At 34.3% G+C, this 18,637-nt stretch overlaps 4 protein-coding genes and 1 long non-coding RNA gene across 19 annotated transcripts; 1 reads left to right on the top strand and 4 right to left on the bottom strand.

Moving 5' to 3' along the window:
- Positions 1-2,546: 2,546 nt before the first annotated feature.
- LOC141044330 (nudix hydrolase 16, mitochondrial-like) lies at positions 2,547-8,000 on the bottom strand. 8 transcript variants are annotated; one of them, XM_073535507.2, is made up of 8 exons: positions 7,865-7,970; positions 7,696-7,756; positions 5,345-5,482; positions 5,068-5,164; positions 4,535-4,618; positions 3,923-4,069; positions 3,325-3,406; positions 2,547-2,780 (listed from the first exon to the last, which is right to left on the bottom strand). In XM_073535507.2, the coding sequence occupies exons 1-8, from the start codon at positions 7,947-7,949 to the stop codon at positions 2,764-2,766; spliced, it is 711 nt and encodes a 236-aa protein (XP_073391608.1). In that variant the 5' UTR covers positions 7,950-7,970; the 3' UTR covers positions 2,547-2,763. The 8 variants fall into 8 exon arrangements, with proteins under 8 accessions (XP_073391608.1, XP_024381614.1, XP_073391607.1 ...); XM_024525846.3 differs by lacking the exon at positions 2,547-2,780 and having other exon boundaries at positions 2,996-3,406; positions 7,868-7,990; XM_073535506.2 differs by lacking the exon at positions 2,547-2,780 and having other exon boundaries at positions 2,996-3,406; positions 7,865-7,967.
- Positions 5,614-7,689, bottom strand: LOC112285203 (uncharacterized). Of its 2 annotated transcripts, none has more exons than XM_073535510.2 (2): positions 7,235-7,689; positions 5,614-5,708 (listed from the first exon to the last, which is right to left on the bottom strand). In XM_073535510.2, the coding sequence occupies exons 1-2, from the start codon at positions 7,346-7,348 to the stop codon at positions 5,622-5,624; spliced, it is 201 nt and encodes a 66-aa protein (XP_073391611.1). In that variant the 5' UTR covers positions 7,349-7,689; the 3' UTR covers positions 5,614-5,621. The 2 variants fall into 2 exon arrangements, with proteins under 2 accessions (XP_073391611.1, XP_073391610.1); XM_073535509.2 differs by having other exon boundaries at positions 5,614-5,723.
- A 1,324-nt stretch (positions 8,001-9,324) lies between the features above and the next one.
- LOC112284309 (protein cornichon homolog 4) lies at positions 9,325-12,335 on the bottom strand. Of its 7 annotated transcripts, none has more exons than XM_073535519.2 (7): positions 11,916-12,335; positions 11,212-11,393; positions 10,938-11,060; positions 10,556-10,605; positions 10,164-10,281; positions 9,714-9,790; positions 9,325-9,570 (listed from the first exon to the last, which is right to left on the bottom strand). In XM_073535519.2, the coding sequence occupies exons 1-4, from the start codon at positions 11,988-11,990 to the stop codon at positions 10,578-10,580; spliced, it is 408 nt and encodes a 135-aa protein (XP_073391620.1). In that variant the 5' UTR covers positions 11,991-12,335; the 3' UTR covers positions 9,325-9,570; positions 9,714-9,790; positions 10,164-10,281; positions 10,556-10,577. The 7 variants fall into 7 exon arrangements, with proteins under 7 accessions (XP_073391620.1, XP_073391618.1, XP_073391617.1 ...); XM_073535517.2 differs by having other exon boundaries at positions 9,714-9,826; XM_073535516.2 differs by having other exon boundaries at positions 9,714-9,836.
- Positions 12,336-12,880: 545 nt separating this feature from the next.
- On the top strand, positions 12,881-14,903 carry LOC149988543 (uncharacterized). The gene is made up of 2 exons (XR_016504162.1): positions 12,881-12,970; positions 13,373-14,903. It is a non-coding gene; the product is annotated as an uncharacterized LOC149988543 (long non-coding RNA).
- On the bottom strand, positions 13,518-16,475 carry LOC112284519 (uncharacterized). Its single transcript, XM_024524396.3, has 4 exons — positions 15,798-16,475; positions 14,950-14,998; positions 14,557-14,680; positions 13,518-13,762 (listed from the first exon to the last, which is right to left on the bottom strand). The coding sequence occupies exons 1-4, from the start codon at positions 15,871-15,873 to the stop codon at positions 13,679-13,681; spliced, it is 333 nt and encodes a 110-aa protein (XP_024380164.1). The 5' UTR covers positions 15,874-16,475; the 3' UTR covers positions 13,518-13,678.
- Between the last annotated feature and the right edge of the window lie 2,162 nt (positions 16,476-18,637).

Genomic DNA, 18,637 nt, shown 5'->3' on the forward strand with positions numbered 1-18,637 from the left:
AAGTGCACCTATAAATTAAACTACAATAAATCCAATAGAATATTTAAAAAGATGAAATTTTAAATAAAACTTAATTTCTTAAAATTTCTAAATTTTTTATTTTTATTTATTAAAATTTTCTAATATACTAATCTTTATATCTTTCATAGTTTTAGTAGCATGAATTTTTAGATTCACTAATAAATAAAAATAACTAAAATAAAATAATCAATTCTAATTGTTACTTTTAATGAAAATCCATCATGGATTCTATGTATTAAATTATCAAATCTTATACAACAATTAACATATTGAGAAGAAAGAAATTACTAGTACTTTCAATTAAAATAAATATCAACCAAGAGTTTGAAATAAAAGAGGTTTTAGATATAAGGCAATGCCAAAATAATTTAGAATATCTCATATATTGGCATAGATATAATATTAGTGAATGTACATAGGAGCCATATGAGAATCTTGGAAATACATCAAAAGAAATTCTATGTTTTTTTATCAACAATATCTATCAAAAGTAAGATCTAAATATTGATTATGAGATAGTAAAAATAAAAGAGGAATAAGCATAAGAATTAATATATTGGATTCCTATGAAAATATAAAGAACTAATAGCAAATAGATTCATTTCAAGAATTTTCATTTGTAGAATTTTCAAATGAAGCAATCAAAGTGTTTCAACTTAGATAATATTGCAATAGTAACAAAGATCCTTAAGAGAGACCTGTTCTTAAAATAGATAGAAAGTTATAATATGTTTAGTGCTACAATCTTAGAAGAGATTCTCAAAATCTATTAATATTGTTGTAGATAAATATTGCAACTAATAAAATTGAGAATGTATTATTTGAAGGTAGTTATAAATGTCTTAATAATGATCAAAAAATTGGATGGTATTTTTATTAAGGTATAGGACCTTATCAATAGACAAAAGAACTTATCAACCATCTTCATGTAGAACAAAGATTAGAGTTTGTTGCTAATACCATTTGGTGTATCTTAGACTTCATCAACTTATGAAGCAATGACACAAGTTATTTTGGAACTTCTTGCTTGTAAGCAAGAATAATATAATGAATAGCTATATTCACTAGTATATTTATATAAATCAATAGAATTAGATAGAATTAAGTAGAAATAGATTAAAATATTGATATTTTATTTAAAATCTTCCTATAAGCTTTATAGACTTTATACATCTTTATAAGTAATTGGTAGGTTGACAACTTGACTACATATTGCACATGTAACTATTTATATTACAAATTGGCCATATAATATATGTATCAAAAACTTATCCTCCAAATTAAACATGAGTCTTGCAAATTGGATACATATCATATGGTCTTTTTAACATTGCAACATAATTCTTTAATAGATAGTATAAATGGATGGAAGAATGAAGCCTTCTTCACTCTTATCAATGTATTTTTTATATTCTATTTTGATTCAAGACTTTCTAGTCCTATTATATTTGGCAATAGCTATTTTAGTTTCAATTCTATATCTATCTTTTATTTGTACATTTTTTCTCTTTTAGTAATATAAGAATGTATTTTCATTTTTAGAATTTTATTTTCAGAATATTTCATAAACTTGACACCAATGACCACAATTGCCCTTAAGCAACTAAAAGTAGTTCTTTTATTATGACATCAATCGCATGGTGCATATTTTTTATAATAATCTACAATACTAATTACAAAATAAACAAGCTATAGTATGCATTCTACTTTCACCTTATTCTTTGCTTTTACAAATCTTTATAAAATTTCAAATTCACCAAACAACAAAGCAATAAAATTGAGCAAACAAGAAAGACAATTGTAGCATTGCCTTGCTCCTTGTCTTCTCATTTTTGTACAAATTCTTCATTCTTAACCAGAACTTTAGACATTATTGTTTCCATATTTCGATTGAAGATTTTTGTCTCTATGTTTGCTAGCATTTACTAAAGTTCACAAACCACCACTTATTCTCAATTTTGTGAAGCATCTGTGATATTGGTTTTCGATTCTTCTCAAATGGAAAATGTTTTTCAAAATTAGATATCACAAAATAGGGATATTGAAGGGACAGTGCCGTGAAAGAATTTAGAAAATTCGACGACTCAGAGAAGTCAATCGTTGTTGGTCCTTGTTGATTCCAATTTGTCTAATGTAATGGTCTTTTATAGAGCATCTTTGGAACAGCGACTGACTTTATATATCCACCACTGGTTGGTCAGGAATTTTAACAACTGATTGTAAAACAAACATAAGCTTTATGCAAAGAATCTACTCATAGGATCCATAAATGAAGTCTTCAGAAAAGCTACTTTAGTGATGCTCTTGTGCAATGCACCAGATCTTAGAGAATCTAACAACTAAGCTTAAAATTTTGCTTCAAGGAAGAATGATCCAAGGAGATCCACGAGGGTCATTCAGTACATTGCTCAAGAATGTTGTGCACAAAAGGATCAGTCAGAAATAAAATGAAGGAAAGAATCAAGTAATATAGATTGAGTGCATCAAGCAACCAAATGCTTAAAAGCTCTCTCTCCTATTTCCACTAAGTTTAAGAAAAATATTTTCATTCCTGACACTTAATTTGCAAGGTATTAATCGCACAACCCAGATCAAGAGAAACTATCAACCTGCATGTCTGGATTTATGAAAATTTATTCAGCAGAAGTGTTGCTTTCTCAGAAAGTAGGTACAGACCCAGCCACTCCGCATAGGCCAAAGATGTGGAACAAATATGTGGCTTAATAGGCACTTCGCAGTGAATCATTCCGGTAGAATCTCTGAAAAGCCAATTTCAGAATGGTGATCACATGAGTACCAAGTTCACGTTACGGAGGTGAAGCTACCAAATATTATTTAAAAGTCCTACTGAGGCCGCAAAAATGATGGATTTGAACTTGAATACAATCATAACCCAAAATTTTCACCCATTACATATCACCAGTGAAATAATTTGTAAGGGAAGTAACATTCCACAACGGAATGCAAATACTCATTCTGAAAAGGGTGTGCCATGCAAGCACCTTAGCTGATAAGAAAATTCAAGTGTGACAACTGGGAAAATAGGGCTGCCGAGGTACCCATTCGTGAACTCAACACCTAAAGAGTGAACTATCAACTGTAATTTACAAATTTCTGTGGCGACAACTGGCAAGCCTCAAAGAATTCAATGGAAAATCTCCTTGGATGTAACGTCCCTAGAGAACGAACTTGAAATCGATCAGACGAGCATATACCAAACATGACCAACATGAAAATCCTAATGTTCTAAAGAGAGAGAAGTGTCAGAAAGAAGCATTGGGTTCGATGTTGAAGAAGACCCACTGGCTAGAAAAGCAACACATTGGTCAAGAGCACCCCGCATCCAATCATGGCGACATTGTACAATCGCGTCAGGGACAGCAAACTGGAAAAGAGCAACACTATCAGAAAAATATATATCATGAGGACGCAAAACCTAAACAATCTTGAAAGTAAAGATTTAAACAATGTTGAAACCTCCTTAATATAAACTCAATGGCGCATATGCTGTCTCAGTCACTTCACTCTTACTCTTGAACCAATATGAAAATACTGGTACTTCTAGTCTTCACAAAATCCACAGTACAACATCACGAAATGACCAGGAAGATATAAGCTAGTGTGATATGTTTCAGTAAGCAACCATCGGAATTCTAAACATGAAAAGGAAACAGAAATAATTATAATACACACATCGAGAGCAGAAACATCTAGTTGAATTATGTAAGCAAGAGATATCAGAGGTCTAGTCCGTCTCAGCTAACACATCCCCTGAATCTATTGTTGGTATCAGGTGCATACGAGAAGCATGGAGATGATCAGAATTGAAGCTTCCTCATAAACAGGAATTCATTCAATAAACAGATATATAGGTGGTAAAATTGATAAACAAAGAACTTACCCACTGCCTTTGGCGAGCGTGTTGTTCAGGCCAGGTTTCCAGTTGCTCTGTCACATCTAATGCAAACATATAAGCCCGACAAAGTCCTTCGGGACAGAAAACGCCTTGCTGTCGCTTGCTCTTAAAATCCCACGTACCAAGCATACCCTGCGCAATGATAATTATCACCGAAAAGAATCACAAGGAGCGACTTCGGAAACACAATGTTTACTAAACACATACTAGTATCTCATAGACGAACAGTATTTGTTTTAAATTATGATAACACATCCAAACACATTAGGTATCATTTTCACGTATCAACAGTTACTAGCATGTAATTACCAGCAGCTACATAATAGAAATAGTATTTTAGACTCGTGTTGAGCTTTGCAGCTTTAGAAATCAAAACTACACATCATAAAAATACGTCCAGGCGGCTCCTCGCACAAAGGTTCTATCGATTTGTTCGAAGCGTGTAAGGGCGGAGTATCAAATGGAAGAATTTTAAAAATTCGTGATAATTCGACCGGAACTGCAGGATAAAAGAAAATCAATTTTAAAAATAAATCCCAGCGAGTTGTGCTCGTTAATTAACTTTTGTTGCACACAATAAAACACAAAAAGTGATACCTGTAGATGGCCTTTGACTCCGGCCTCTTCAAGGGCTTCCCGACATGCTGCCTCTTCTACTGTCTCATCAGTTTCCCACCCGCCCTGACGGAAAAGACAAACTCCAACTGTTAAGGTAAATGGAGTCCACCAAATTATACTTGCTTCAACTGATTCTCCAAGGTAACGCCAATCATGAGAAACTAAGTGGAAAAACCATGTAATTTCAAGGCTGAGAGAGTTACATTAAAAACCATGAATATTACTTTCTATAAAATAGCTGTTTAATAGATTTATTGAATAATAACGAATAACGAAAACAAAAAGAAAAAAAATCGTAACAGAGATTACACAAACATATATTCCACCTCTGCACACGTTGGACTTGAATAGAAAAAACGAGGATAAAAGAACAGAATCTCAGGCACAGATTCTGAAATCTTGAAATCACCCCGAATTTCCAATTAATTATTATGCAACCCAGCATTCGAACAACCAAAAAGCATACTTCCCAAAAATGATACCAGAAAATAGACAAGATATGTAGTTCTAACCTTGGGAAACAATAACCCCTCACCCCTTTGCGAAGAGATCATGAGAACTTCCATTGACTTCCCATCGCCCGTTGGTCTATACCTGTACGGAATACACCTGCAAACAAAAATGCCCAACATTCCCAGAATTTCAGGGTGCCCAACACAAAGCACAAAAGATCTCATTCAAAATCAGCAAAATACAGAACCGAACAATTCACAGATTAGTGAACACGCTTCACTGAGAAGCCTTAGAATTACAAAAACACATACTGACATAGTCATCAAAGATACATACCCAGCAACAAGGCGATGACCATGTTCATAACGTTGTTGATGACGACCTGTGCGAGCCACTAGGGCAGTCATTCTGCCTGAAGTAGCGATGGTGATCCCTAGGGCTCGCTTGTAAAGAAGACGTAGGCTATTTTCTGCTCTTCAAACAGAAACCGACGTGTGAGAAAACTACGTACATAAAAGAAACCGAGGATTACACACCAAATAGAAGAAATAGCCTCTGTCGAAAGAAGATTATGACGAAGTGTACGATCGACGACTCCATTAAGATTTCATGTTCAACAATCATCTCCCCCTGTCGCTTCCTCCACGCTACGAATTGTAGGGTTTTCATGAGACTCCCCAACGACCACATGCATTATTTCCTGCCATTTTGAGAACTGGATGAAGATAAATGGTGTCAGGTTTTTAATACGCATTTTCTTGAGTTGAGAACTTAGCATAAACTTACATACTCTTGCTCAAAGACTGGTCTTATTAAATTATGTTTTCCTCATAAGAGATGGCTGAGATATATTTTTGCTCTTCAATGCAAAGCACAATCTCGAGCTCGGCATCAACTGACCAGATTCTAATAACACAATCGAATATACTTAATTTTCCCGAGAGGATTTACCTGAACTTAAACCATATCAGAAACAACGAGATGAATACTCATCATTGCCAAAGCAGACCAAGTAATAGAAAGCATTACCACAATTCACGAACATTTCAAAAAAATCTCGTTTGTAACGCTCGGCTGTTATTTACAGTGGTCAATCGGTAACAGTTCAAAAAGGATCTTTTGAAAAAACTCTATTCCTTCAAAGCTGCCCGAGCTTCAACATTGATTGTGATACAAAACACCCTTATGTTCAGATGAAGCGACAAGATAATGATCCAGACAGAAATGCGCAAGACCGTGAAAAGGCTGTGAACGAATTGATTTCCTCTTAAACTCTGATCTTTAGACAGGGTTGCTACAAAATACGGAACTGGTCATTTAGGGTAATATCCTGAAAGATGGACATGGAAGTGACCGTTGCAATGAAAAAGCTCTGCTTATTAACAACTCAATCCTGTAAAGAACATCTCCCAATACGTATCTCCCCTCAAAATTAATTGATGCCCATACCCTTTGGTGGAAAAATCTTGAGTATCAAGCTCATTAAATACCATATCCCTGATTCATAAAAGCATGAAGGCCTTCCTGAAAGGATGCTTTAAGCAAGGAATATTTTATGCTAGGAATATTTGTCTTACTATATTGACAGACATAGAGTGGATAGATTTGTTATTAAGTTTAAATCAGAAGGAGAAAAAAAAAATGACGAATGCGTCTGCTCCTAACTTTCCACAACCTGCAGTAGTTCCAAGCCCTATTTTGCTTGTCTCTATCGAGGCAAGTTCTGCACCTCATGGCGTTCATGCGATGCTTAAGTGAAATGGCATCGTAAAAGAGATGCTACATGCTAACATTTCAATCCCAAGCAAATACAATCATCAACCGACACACGTCACATGGGCGTCTACTCACTTCAATGTTCGAGCTTGAAAACTAAATAAAAATTAGAGTAGGTTTAACATTCGATAAATCAGTTGATTCTCAAGCTACGATCTACTACTATAGAACGCCGGAAACAGAACACCTGGCACATAGTGTAGTTTAGTTTCAATTTGAGAATCAATTAGGAATTAAAATTGAATAACTTGAAGGAAAACGCAAGACTGAAGACTAACTGCTGCGTTGCACATGCGATGCAATCACAAATACTGGAGGGAACCAGGGACAACTATACTGTTGAAAGCGCAAAAAATGGGAAGACCAACTACGTCTAAAACGAATTCCAATCAAGAAAACCCTAACATACATATAAACATCCTACCGCATGGTTGTGAACTTAAGCCCTACCACTCTTTCAAAGCTCAATACTGGGAGTCGGGTGCACCAGTAGGTAGACCCATGCTCAACACGGCACGCCGAATTTACCGCTTTTTGGATAGCCAGCTTTAAAAAATTGACCATTATCTGACGCGCTCAGAGTTAGACACGAAGAAATATAATGCGCTTAAGACTTCCAAGACGACTCCAAGACAAGGATACTTATCATCAAAATCCAAAAACCTCCTCAACGTGGAGAGAGATTATTATAAGTCCTATCCGCAGCCCTAAAACAGCCGAATCCTAAAATGTGCACCGAAGTAATGCTATGTCACGTCATCCGGTGTGAAACAGAATCTTCATCACCGTCATCGTCATCATGCAATCGCAGAACCAACGAAACGCGCTGCCAACTACGTAACCGAAACCAGACAACTTGCCGGAGGTAGCACAAGCAATTGAATGAAGGCAGAAAATCGAAGAATCCCTACATGGTAAGATACACAAGAGTTCGCGAGCTGCAAATCACTCCGGGCCCGCAAACAGGAATTCCTGCGATTCAGGTCACCTCCGAGTCAAAAAAAAAAAAAAAAAAAAAAAAAAATCATCACAATGTGCATTGTTGAAAGTTTAAGTAAGATAGATTGAGCGAGTGACTACTACCTCCACCTGCACCAGCAGCAGCACCATGACATCGACGACGACGACAATGCTGGTGAAAGAAAGAAACTGAGGTCCATTCCATTCCATTCCCCGGCTTCGCAATAAACTCACTCCTCCCTCACCCCTCCGCAACGCCACAACCCCCCACCCGGCCCAGCCCAGCCTAGCCCGTCCCACCCGTCCTTCCGCGCCCCCGTGAGTGGTGGGTCCCATCCTCAAAATAGAATAATTCTTCGAATATTCTTCATCCTTGCCCCAGCGGTGCATGTGGAACAGTTTTAACACTTTTATTATAATGGACTCTCTCCTCCCTCGTGTACTCCTTCCAAACCAAACTAATATGAGGATGGGTTTAATTCTTTCATGTGCGTATATATACATGAAATTTAAATGGCATTATACAGTTTTGGTTCACATGGAAATGCGAATATTATAGATCTACCATGGTATTTTGCAAGAATAAGACACATGAAGCCCATTACAGTTTAACAATATGTGTAATTTACACCACATGAAATATAAAACAATAGATGAATATATATTGTAGTATGAGATCGTATTGGTATGATCAAATATAGTTTTCTCAAAACTACCTCCTGATTCAACCGAGAATATCATTTCCAAAATTATCATCTATATAATCAAGTCTAGACAAAGGATTCTCTAAACTTTCAAGTAGGGATCAATAAGGGATGCAAGATTCTTCCTTGAATATTTATTTATACATTTTTGCATAATAAACATGTTTAAGAGAGTCTTTAAGCATAGCAAAAATGATTCATGCAAGCCCCAATGTCTAACTTGGATGACAAAAAAGTGTTAGCTATACTTATCATATTTATTTATTTCACCCATGCAACATTGTTTTGAAACAATTCATCTTCGCTTGAACTACTTTTGTCATCCTTGAACTACAAACTTTAAATAAACATACAAAAACTTTTTGGGCCCAAGTCTTCATTTGAAAAACAATCTACAGCATATATTCATCCTAGACGAGTGGTACTCCAAATGTATCATCCCGGTTACGTGGTTATTTCCCGTGGATATAACCCAAATTCTAGAATTAACTCTAGGGAGAAATCCATCACAAGCACAATTTCTGTGGCCAGTTAAAGTCATCTTGGTGCAGTGGAGAAGGGGTATGCAAAACATTAGTAAACCAAAATACTGAATTCGTTACTTTGATTTGCATGTCCAACAACGCTGATGCACAGTTAAACGTTTTTCTAATATTATCAAAACATTAGAAATACAAAAATACAAAAAAACATCGTGGAACTATGTGCAATATCATGAAATTGAAGTTGCAATCAGAGGATGCAAGACATGAGCTAGATACCAACTCCCTACGAAAGACAACACAAATCACTGTAATCTCGAAAATTGTGCCCAGGTCGTGCCTTCAATTACAAGTGCACGTCAACCACAAAGGCATTCCGGAAAAGCTAAAAAAGTACAGTGGCAATCAGAGAAAATTTCATTGAAGCCAATAGACTTACACTTATATGCAGAAAATAATAAATTTGGCAAACTGCAGCCATCTCTGCATACCCATCTACAAGTCTCCGCACTCCCCTGCAATCTCTTCACAAAGTGTGACAATAACAACTAGACTGGTACATCTATAGTACTCGTCTTCACAAGTGTGACGCTTACAGAGAGGACTTCAATCTCAAAACAAGGGCGTAGGCTTCAAGCATCTGCGGTCACATAGAACAACACTATTGTGAGTTACAGAACACAAAAACACAAAGCCAAGAACGCAAGCACATCCAAATGTGAAACCATGACAGAACAGTGGATGTGATTGTAATAAAGAGTAACTGTCCTAAACAGAACTTGCCTGCCATGAGTTTCGCACATTGGTTTGCCACTGAGCCCCATATCTTACGATTCACAGCTCAATGTGGTCCTCGAGTTCTTGACACACGTAAACCCAAAGCATTTCAGTCGCTGCTGTAAGAACCTTCAATATTAAAATGGATAAGAATAAAACATCAATAATAAATGTTCGAAGAGAACAATATTCAGGAAGAGATAGAAACTTTCTATCTCTAGTTAACACGATTGATCACCCTCGACCTAAAACCTCGCTGAAATTTCTCCATAGATGTCATGTCAATACCAATGGGCTACGAACCAAAGAGAATCACAATGTCTTGAAACACTGTTCAGGAATAACACTAATATGCACAGTTCTTACTCATTTGCAAATGAAAAAAACTCTACACACAATTTTCTTTCTTTCGTTCTCCTTTTTTCTTTTTGTATAATAGACAATTCGTGTACTCACGGTGGTTCAGTGTGACAGTCACAAGGATCACATGTTTGCGTGGATCCCCGAGAAAGTTCCAGCTGACTGGACAGATTCCTCATGCTCAAGAATTAAGTAGACGGCTGCCAACACCAACCTGCAAACACCACCATACAGATCCCCACCAACACGAATCAACGGTAAACAAGGATGAAAGACAACTTGTATAAGGTCCGAGTGAGCATGTCCATGCAGACCACAGCTTCCCTAAATATACCTGTACTGATTTTTTTGGAGGTAAACCTTCGGTCACTGGATAAATGTTTCATACTACTTCTATTTCAGAGTGAACGAGTTGGTCTGTGAATAAACCCATTCGTCTACATAGTGAAATACATGACAGAAACGATACATGAACAAAAGGAACTCACCCAATGACAAGCACAAAAAGTATCACAGAACAATTATTGCAATCAAAATCCTGTGAAACAGATAGAAAACACATCCTTAAGGTAGATTAACTAAGAAGATGCCTTACACAAAGGGTTCAAACGACATGGGAGACGCGAAGTACTGCAGTTCATATCTAAGTTAACAAAAAAATGACTTTATGACCATGCTAAAACGATATGGGCCCTGAATCCAAGTCTACAGACGTCAGGCTTTTATTACAATAAACCATTTCATCAAGGCAAATATTAAAGTTCGAAGACAACAGGGAATCCTTCAAAAATTGACGGAAAAAATAAATAAATAAATGCAAGAAGTAAAGAAAGACAGAAAGAAACAGCCGAATTTAGAGTCAAATATTACTTGTAAATAACAATGAAGAAGAGCAGTAGATAAAATGCCAACTTGGCTAGCCGATACTTCTTCTCTCGATCCAGAAGATTAAAAATTTCCGTGACATCCAGCAGATGTTCTTTCTTCAGGTACCTGACGAAAAACACAGTCCATGATCGCCGCACAAACTACACGATGAGAAATACGACTCATGCAGAAATCCGACAAACAATATAAGTGCTTTACAAGAGTGCCTACAGAACTACGAAACAGCGTGATGTGATAGACGCAAGGATAAACTTACAAATTTATATGGTAATAGGCCAAAGGAACGTTGAGCAAGAACAGCAACCAATGACCGCTAAGAAGGCAGATGCACCCCAGGGCTCCATGAATCAGAAATTCAGGGACAATAAAAGCATTGATGCGGGATGCGGAGTCGAATGGGTTGATGTAATCGAACTCAAGGTCAGACAAGCACATCAGCTGCCAATCGATGACATATGCCACATCGAACACAACATTCATTAGTTTCAAGCCCACTCTTGAGTCTGAGAAATGCATCCAGGACGAAACTCATAAATTCCCGATGCCATGAGCATGTAAGAATCCTAGAACGAATTTCGCTCATTGCTCCAATCACAAACAAGTGGACGTACCCTACCAGCTCAAAGTACATGAAAGCACAAAGCATGACAACGGGCAAACCCTCCAAATTTTTTCACACAGGCACATTTTGCAATTTAATCCTCAGTAAGCCCGAAATTCAATGTCAACCCACAGACTATCACAAGCAAGGCCCTTGGTCCAAAACCCTAGCGAACATCTGATAAACGAAACGGGTCGCATATTTCCAATTGCAACCCAACTCCTTCCAAAGCTTGCTTCCGAAAAACGCTAACCAAACAGTCCGCTTCGCACTAATCCACACACTAGACTACAAAAAACGCCCATCACAGCCCTCTCCATCCGTAACCCTCAAAATCGGTCCCATTCGACGATCTGTACCTGGTAAACAAGGATTCCAAGCAACGAAACAACGGCGAGGAAGCAGATTAACCACAGAAGGAGATCGGAAGCCATAGCTCCCGGCTTTCGCTGCTCCTCTCTAGCAGCAGCACGATTGCAAAATCACCAACAACACGAAGGGGCGGGTGCGCAGCGAGGCCAACGATGAGAAGAATACGTGACAGACGGTCGACGTGTTCCGTGGGTCTAGACCCTCAGCATTGAGATATTCGGAGGAGAAATGGAGGGTTGGTTCAATTGCAGTGGAATTCCATGCCGATGCGTCGTGCCAAGGCTGAAGAGAAGGAGGCACACCACCACCACGACATCGGCAATGGAGGAGGGGCACAGAGAGAGAGAGAGAGAGAAGCACAGCACAAGCACGGAGACAGATGGAAAGAGTGAGAAAGAGAGCGAAAGACAGAGCGAGCGAGAGAGAAAGGAATCTCATCACCACGGCGCCCTTGACCATGGCCCAGCTCTGTTCAAACTATGTGTTCGAATCTCCACGTGGCGATCTCCACATTCTATTCAAATTCGCCGCATCGAATATCCACGTGTCCACATGAAAAATAATTAATGTGTGAAAGAATGAAATCACAGAACACATGGGTACATACAAAATATGACTGAAAACATCACTACGATGATATATTTGGATCGCGAGAATAATTATTTAAATATTCTAAATATATGTATTATACTTTAGTTTTTCTTTCTTCTTTTATTTTTCCCCTCGATTTAACCATCAAAACTATTGTGAGATATTGTAAAATCTTATGCTTTGTTGGAGAATTGAAGGTGATTCTACTGGATTCGTATTTCAATAAAATAAAAAAATTAAAATGTAAAAGAAAAAAATATATATTGTTCTTCAATAATGGATGTTCTACTGGTAACTAAATTAGTAAACTTTGTCAATCTCTCTCTCTCTGTACTTGTAGATGGTCTCAACAAACTTGCTTAAGATAAATTAGTAAATTAGCAGGTACCTTCTTCACATCTCAAGGATTACATTCTATGGTCACAACACCATCTAATACATGCGGATCCATGTATCTATCTTTCAACATTTTGCAACTTACCCTATCTATCTACTAGCATAGAAAATCAAAGAGCCACTCTCTAAAATGTTTGTAGGCGAGATAGAACAATAGAACATTCCCATTCATAAAATGTTCATTATGTTACTACTTTGATCAAACTAGCCCAATTGTTATGAACATGCTTATTCTTAGATTGTTCTACCTCAATCATCTCACTCTCACTATCTATCTATAATGAAAGTGTATCTTAAAATTCGCATTGCATATTCAATATCAGAATTTAGCTATAAAATGTATCATGTTTAGTTTATCTACTTATTAATAGGTTTTATTTACACACAAAATAAACAATTCAATGAATATTTTTTGCCACAGAATTGAACAATGCTTTATCTTATAATTTTACTGCAGAATGTGGTGTATCAATTTCTGTTTGATCATCTTGCAATGCTGATGCTACATTCTTCAATACCTTTTTCCCATTCATGTATGGAGGTTTTGCTAATCAGTGTGTTTATACCTTGACACATCTCATGTACGTTCCAAAACAATAAAATAATAATAATAAAAATGTATTCATACCATATATTTCATTGTATAAGATGATACAATAGTTTACATTGTGTCAATTTCATGGAACGGAAGGAAACTCTCAAATTGAGGTGTTCAAACATCTTACACAAATTCACTGAAGCACAACAACAAATTTTTGTTAAGCTAAGCTGGTGATGAGGAGGGTGGAACTCCAGATAATTGACCATCACAATTCCCTTCTGCTCGACGAGGTTGGAGTAATTGCAACTACACATTAAAAAAGGAACAAATAAATCACCAATCAACAACAATAAAAGACGGTCAGTATTGCAGCTTTGTGGTTGAAATAATATTATGTGTGTGTTTGTGTGTGTGTGTATATATATATATATATATATATATAGTTATTTGTTTCATTAATTTTAATATAAATTTCAAGTAGAAATGATTCTATATGATCAAATCATATCTCCGAGAATTTACTTAAATTTCAATTATTAATATCACTTTCATGAAGAATGATTTTTAAAGTGAGTGTTCAATAAAAATATAAAAAAATAAATTTGATTAGACAATAAATATTTGCTGTAAAATAAAATGTGTAAAAGAACCTTATAGAGGAACCTTTGTGAATTTCCATATATATATATATATATATATATAACATCAAAGACTTTAGAGACCAATGATGATTTGTAAATGTGCCCTGTCAATAGATCTAAAGCCTTGCAACTAGAATTATCTAAAGAACCCATTCATCATTGTTTAATTTTTTAATAAATGTGTTTGTCTGTGATTTATGCTCTTTAAATTCAAAGAATATTTTTTACTGTGCATGCAATACTTGATTCAGAACGGTTATGTTTATTTATAAAAAATACCAGAAATGGAAAATTTGAGTCATTGAGGTATTACTGAATGATCTAATATTAAAATTAAGAGAACAAGTAATAAATCATTTACTAATACATAATTCTTGTTACATAACAAAAAACCAAAGAATATGTTAACATTTTTTATTATTTATTATTTATTATTTTTTTTAATGTGAAGATGATTACTTGTCGGCAAGCTTCTTCATGTTGTTTTAGAAGAAGATCATATTTTGCTTCCAATTCAGCTACTTTGTTTTTGGACATCTCATGCTCTGAAATTGTTGGTCCACCTAAAGCATGTCTTACATATCTGCATTGATCTTGTCATGTTAAATTACAGATAAGTAACAAAATTTAAAATAATTAATCTGAAGAACCATACATGTGACTAGAATATTATTGGAATGTTTTTATTCTATGACATCAATATTCTGATGATAATCAGAATATTGTTACTGACACAAGTACTCACAAGTAAAAACTGACACAGGTACTCACTATCATTTGTATGATTAAAAAAAAAAAAAAAAGAAGATGTTACATGACATTTTTTTTATTTGCTAGAAAACAATGACTTACTCCAATGCTATAGGTGGCTTTTCGTTTTCTTCATAGATTGCAACCAATACTGCTTTTTTAAACATTTTCCAAGCACAATGACATAAAATCTTAACAACAGATACTTCATTGATACAATTTTAGTCATCAATATTGTAGAAATTGAACAATGAGCTTTTATTGATATACATGCATGCGTAGAAGATATGTTAAATGATTTGATGAGCATTTGTTACTGATTTATGTATATTTATTTAAAATTCTGCTGAATCAGATGCACAAGGAGCTTTGCTAATTTCATAAAAAAAAAAAAAAAAATCAATAATAGTTAAGAATGATTCAAAGCTCTAAAGGTGATGTAATTTGTAAGATTGCATTTGATTTATAATGAGTGATTGTACATCACCATTGAAGCCATCTTCTTCAAAACAATAAAGCAAAGAAAAACAACAACACATGAGAATCAAAATTTGACATTAATGAATCAAATAGTTATCAGATAATTTTGTAACCTATTTAAAAGATGATAATATTTCTACATAAAATTTGGGTGAATCTTAGATCAATAGTTTAAAATTCTATGCATACCACGCTTTCATTTAAAATTACATTCTCTTTATAATCCAGATTCCATATCATGATTTGAAAAAACTACTCCAACCCTTGTTTTTGTACATATTCTATTCTTTTCAATGGAAATATTACATGTTTTATCATAGATTTGTTTCTGTTTTGATTATTTGAACCTTGATCCACCAGAAAAAAAAAAATCTTAACAAAAAAATTAGTTATATGTAAATGAATCACATGCATAGAGACATTGTAAGTAGCCATGATAATTCCAATATTAAAAGTTTAGGGAATTGTGCCTTTTGTTATAGCTTCTAATATTCCACTTGATTCTAAATATTTTCGAAATGCTTCTTTTTTTGACTCACTTGCCATTAGAATTTACACACATAAATGTGTATATTACTGTAGCTTTATTATTGTGTGTATATAAATATATATATTACACTCGTTCTACACAAATCTTCAAACAGTCTTAATAATTGCAACACTTAATCAGATGTATTGTTGGTCTTTTGTTCAACTTGGAATGTTAAATTTGACAAATATCAAATGAACACTGTATTGTTATGTGTAATATTTATTGAAATCAATCAATGTTTTAGTTCTGAAGAATGTTATGACATGCCATATCCCTGTGTTGATGTGAAGTATATTACACTAAATGCACTTCTAGAAGTCTGATATTCAAAAGAAAACAATGTGGCATAAACGTTGCTCAGTAAGAATGCTACTGGAATTAGTTACAATCTTTACAGTTTTATATAGTAAAGTGCTATTTTGATTTAAAAGCCCAAAAAACGCATTAAAGTTACTACATTGTTCTAACAAATGTGATAAAAATCTTGAAAATTTGATTGAGTTATTCAACTCTAATTTAACTGGGCATTTTACATATAAAATGATGCAACTCATAATTAAGCATTAATTTTACACAATGGATGAAGTAGAAACTTGTGACAAATGGCACATTTATTGGGCTCAGATCCAAATCTGCTCTTCACAATAAACATCAAATCAGGCAAAAAAACTGTATACATCACAAAACCGTAATAAACTAAAAACAAATAGATCAATTAATCAAATGCCGCTATCATAAACATACATGTATTTATATTAATCCTTACAATGAAAACATTTATTTTCCGCTCAAATCACTGAAAAAGAACAAATGTGTTAATTAATGTATAAAACACACATTTGTTCTTTGTGTCGATTTTATCAATTCTTCTTACTGGATTGATTTGTAAAGGATTGGATTAACAAGCTTTATGAGTAAGATTTAGCAATCCTAAAAAAAAATATATATATATATATATATATATATATTTATAAATATAAAAGATAACTCTACCAAATCATTCACTTGCATTACTTACATGTTGCGATAACACTTATTTCCTGCAACACTAGAAGTTAAATTTTAATTTCAAATGATAATCACAATGAATCATAACTTTTTCATTCATGAATGTACAGTGATGAATTGTAGACAAGTTTTGTAGCACTATGATTTTAAAACATAGATTTTTTTTATTTTTATTTTTTCCCTTCTTTATTGTATACTAAAAATCAAATATAGATGTTTAAATACTACAACTTTAAAAAACTATAGGAATCATTATTATTTTTTGAATATGTATATATATATATATATATATATATTAGGAAATGATTGAGTGACCCAAATTTTTACTAAATTGACCCACATGCCATGTTCCCAGCCACTTCCATATTTCCAACAGTCACCCCCACTTCCAATGTTCCCAACCCCCTACCCCCATCCTTGGCAATGGTTATGTATGGGAAACGGTTGGGACGAGAGATGGGGGCTCCAAAGGTGCAATGATGCTTAAAATAGGGTGGGTTGCTTTATTATTTCCATATATATATATATATATATATATTTAAATATGTGTTGTTAATATGAAGCACTAATGATCCAAACAAGAATAGATTTACTATCCATGCACTAGTTTTATGGTAAAACTAAAGATTTACAAAATAATTGTGTAATTTACAGCACAAATTCATGACCTCACAAAATATTATCTATTATCTACTTTGAAAACTAAATCCATCTTTAACCATTAAAGATGTATAGCTGGTACTAATATATCATGTCCTGATATGTTATACAATATTATCATTTTAAATATCTAATACCCAACGTAAATCATATTCACTTGTAGTTTTAATCTACTCCATATAATGATGCATGACGATGTAAACAATGTAAGTAAAAACTATACAATCATATTTTGTTAACATCAAATGTAGAATATTTTTGAAAATTTTAAAACAAGAATATATTTTATTTGAAAAGAAATAAAGATGACGGTAGTGATCATAAAATTTATAAGAAAATAATATATAAAATACAAACACATAAATGTTGCAATACTGATCTGTGGTGTATTTTTAAAAAAATCAGATTAAGGATTAAAAATTACCAATATCACAACACTACAGTATGACAAATAATGATCCAACAATTTTTACATTTTATATGATGAAGTTAAATATTTCCTACTATCTAATGATGTTGTAATTTAATATCGTAACGTTTTTTGTAACAGTCATGAGATTCAAATCAAACATTTTTAGATTGTAGCTGACATTTCTAAAATCACATGGGAAATCCCTCCCTACATGTTTTTCTCAACTCATCATTTACATTATGACAACGAAAAACACACACTATGTTTTAAAATTTTGTTGATACTGAAAAACAATTTATAAAAAAAACACATCAAACATACAATATATAAAAATCGATTGTTGTACCCAGAGAGAGTGAACATGCAGTAAGAAATTTCTACCCTTTATATAGTTCAATCGAAAATTCAGACATGAATTGTAAAAACAATTCATGTCAGTCCTTCAATCAACACAAATAAAATTAAAAATTTCCGCCCATGGTCCCTTGTAACTAACTATAAATAAGAACACAATGTCATTTTTTGACAATTTTTTTTATCACTTTCATTCGTTCGTTGTAATCACAAGATGAACAGAGATGGATGTAGACATTCATGCATCCAAACCACGGCGGGGAGGAGTCACCAGAGCGAAGGGGGTGGGGTTGCAATAGCGATGTAGAGCGGGGAGTAGTAAAACTTGATTTTCTGGTCACGAG

The sequence above is a fragment of the Physcomitrium patens genome, chromosome 7 (assembly GCF_059467195.1).
Source record: "Physcomitrium patens ecotype Gransden chromosome 7, ASM5946719v1, whole genome shotgun sequence".
Classification (NCBI taxonomy): Eukaryota; Viridiplantae; Streptophyta; class Bryopsida; order Funariales; family Funariaceae; genus Physcomitrium; species Physcomitrium patens.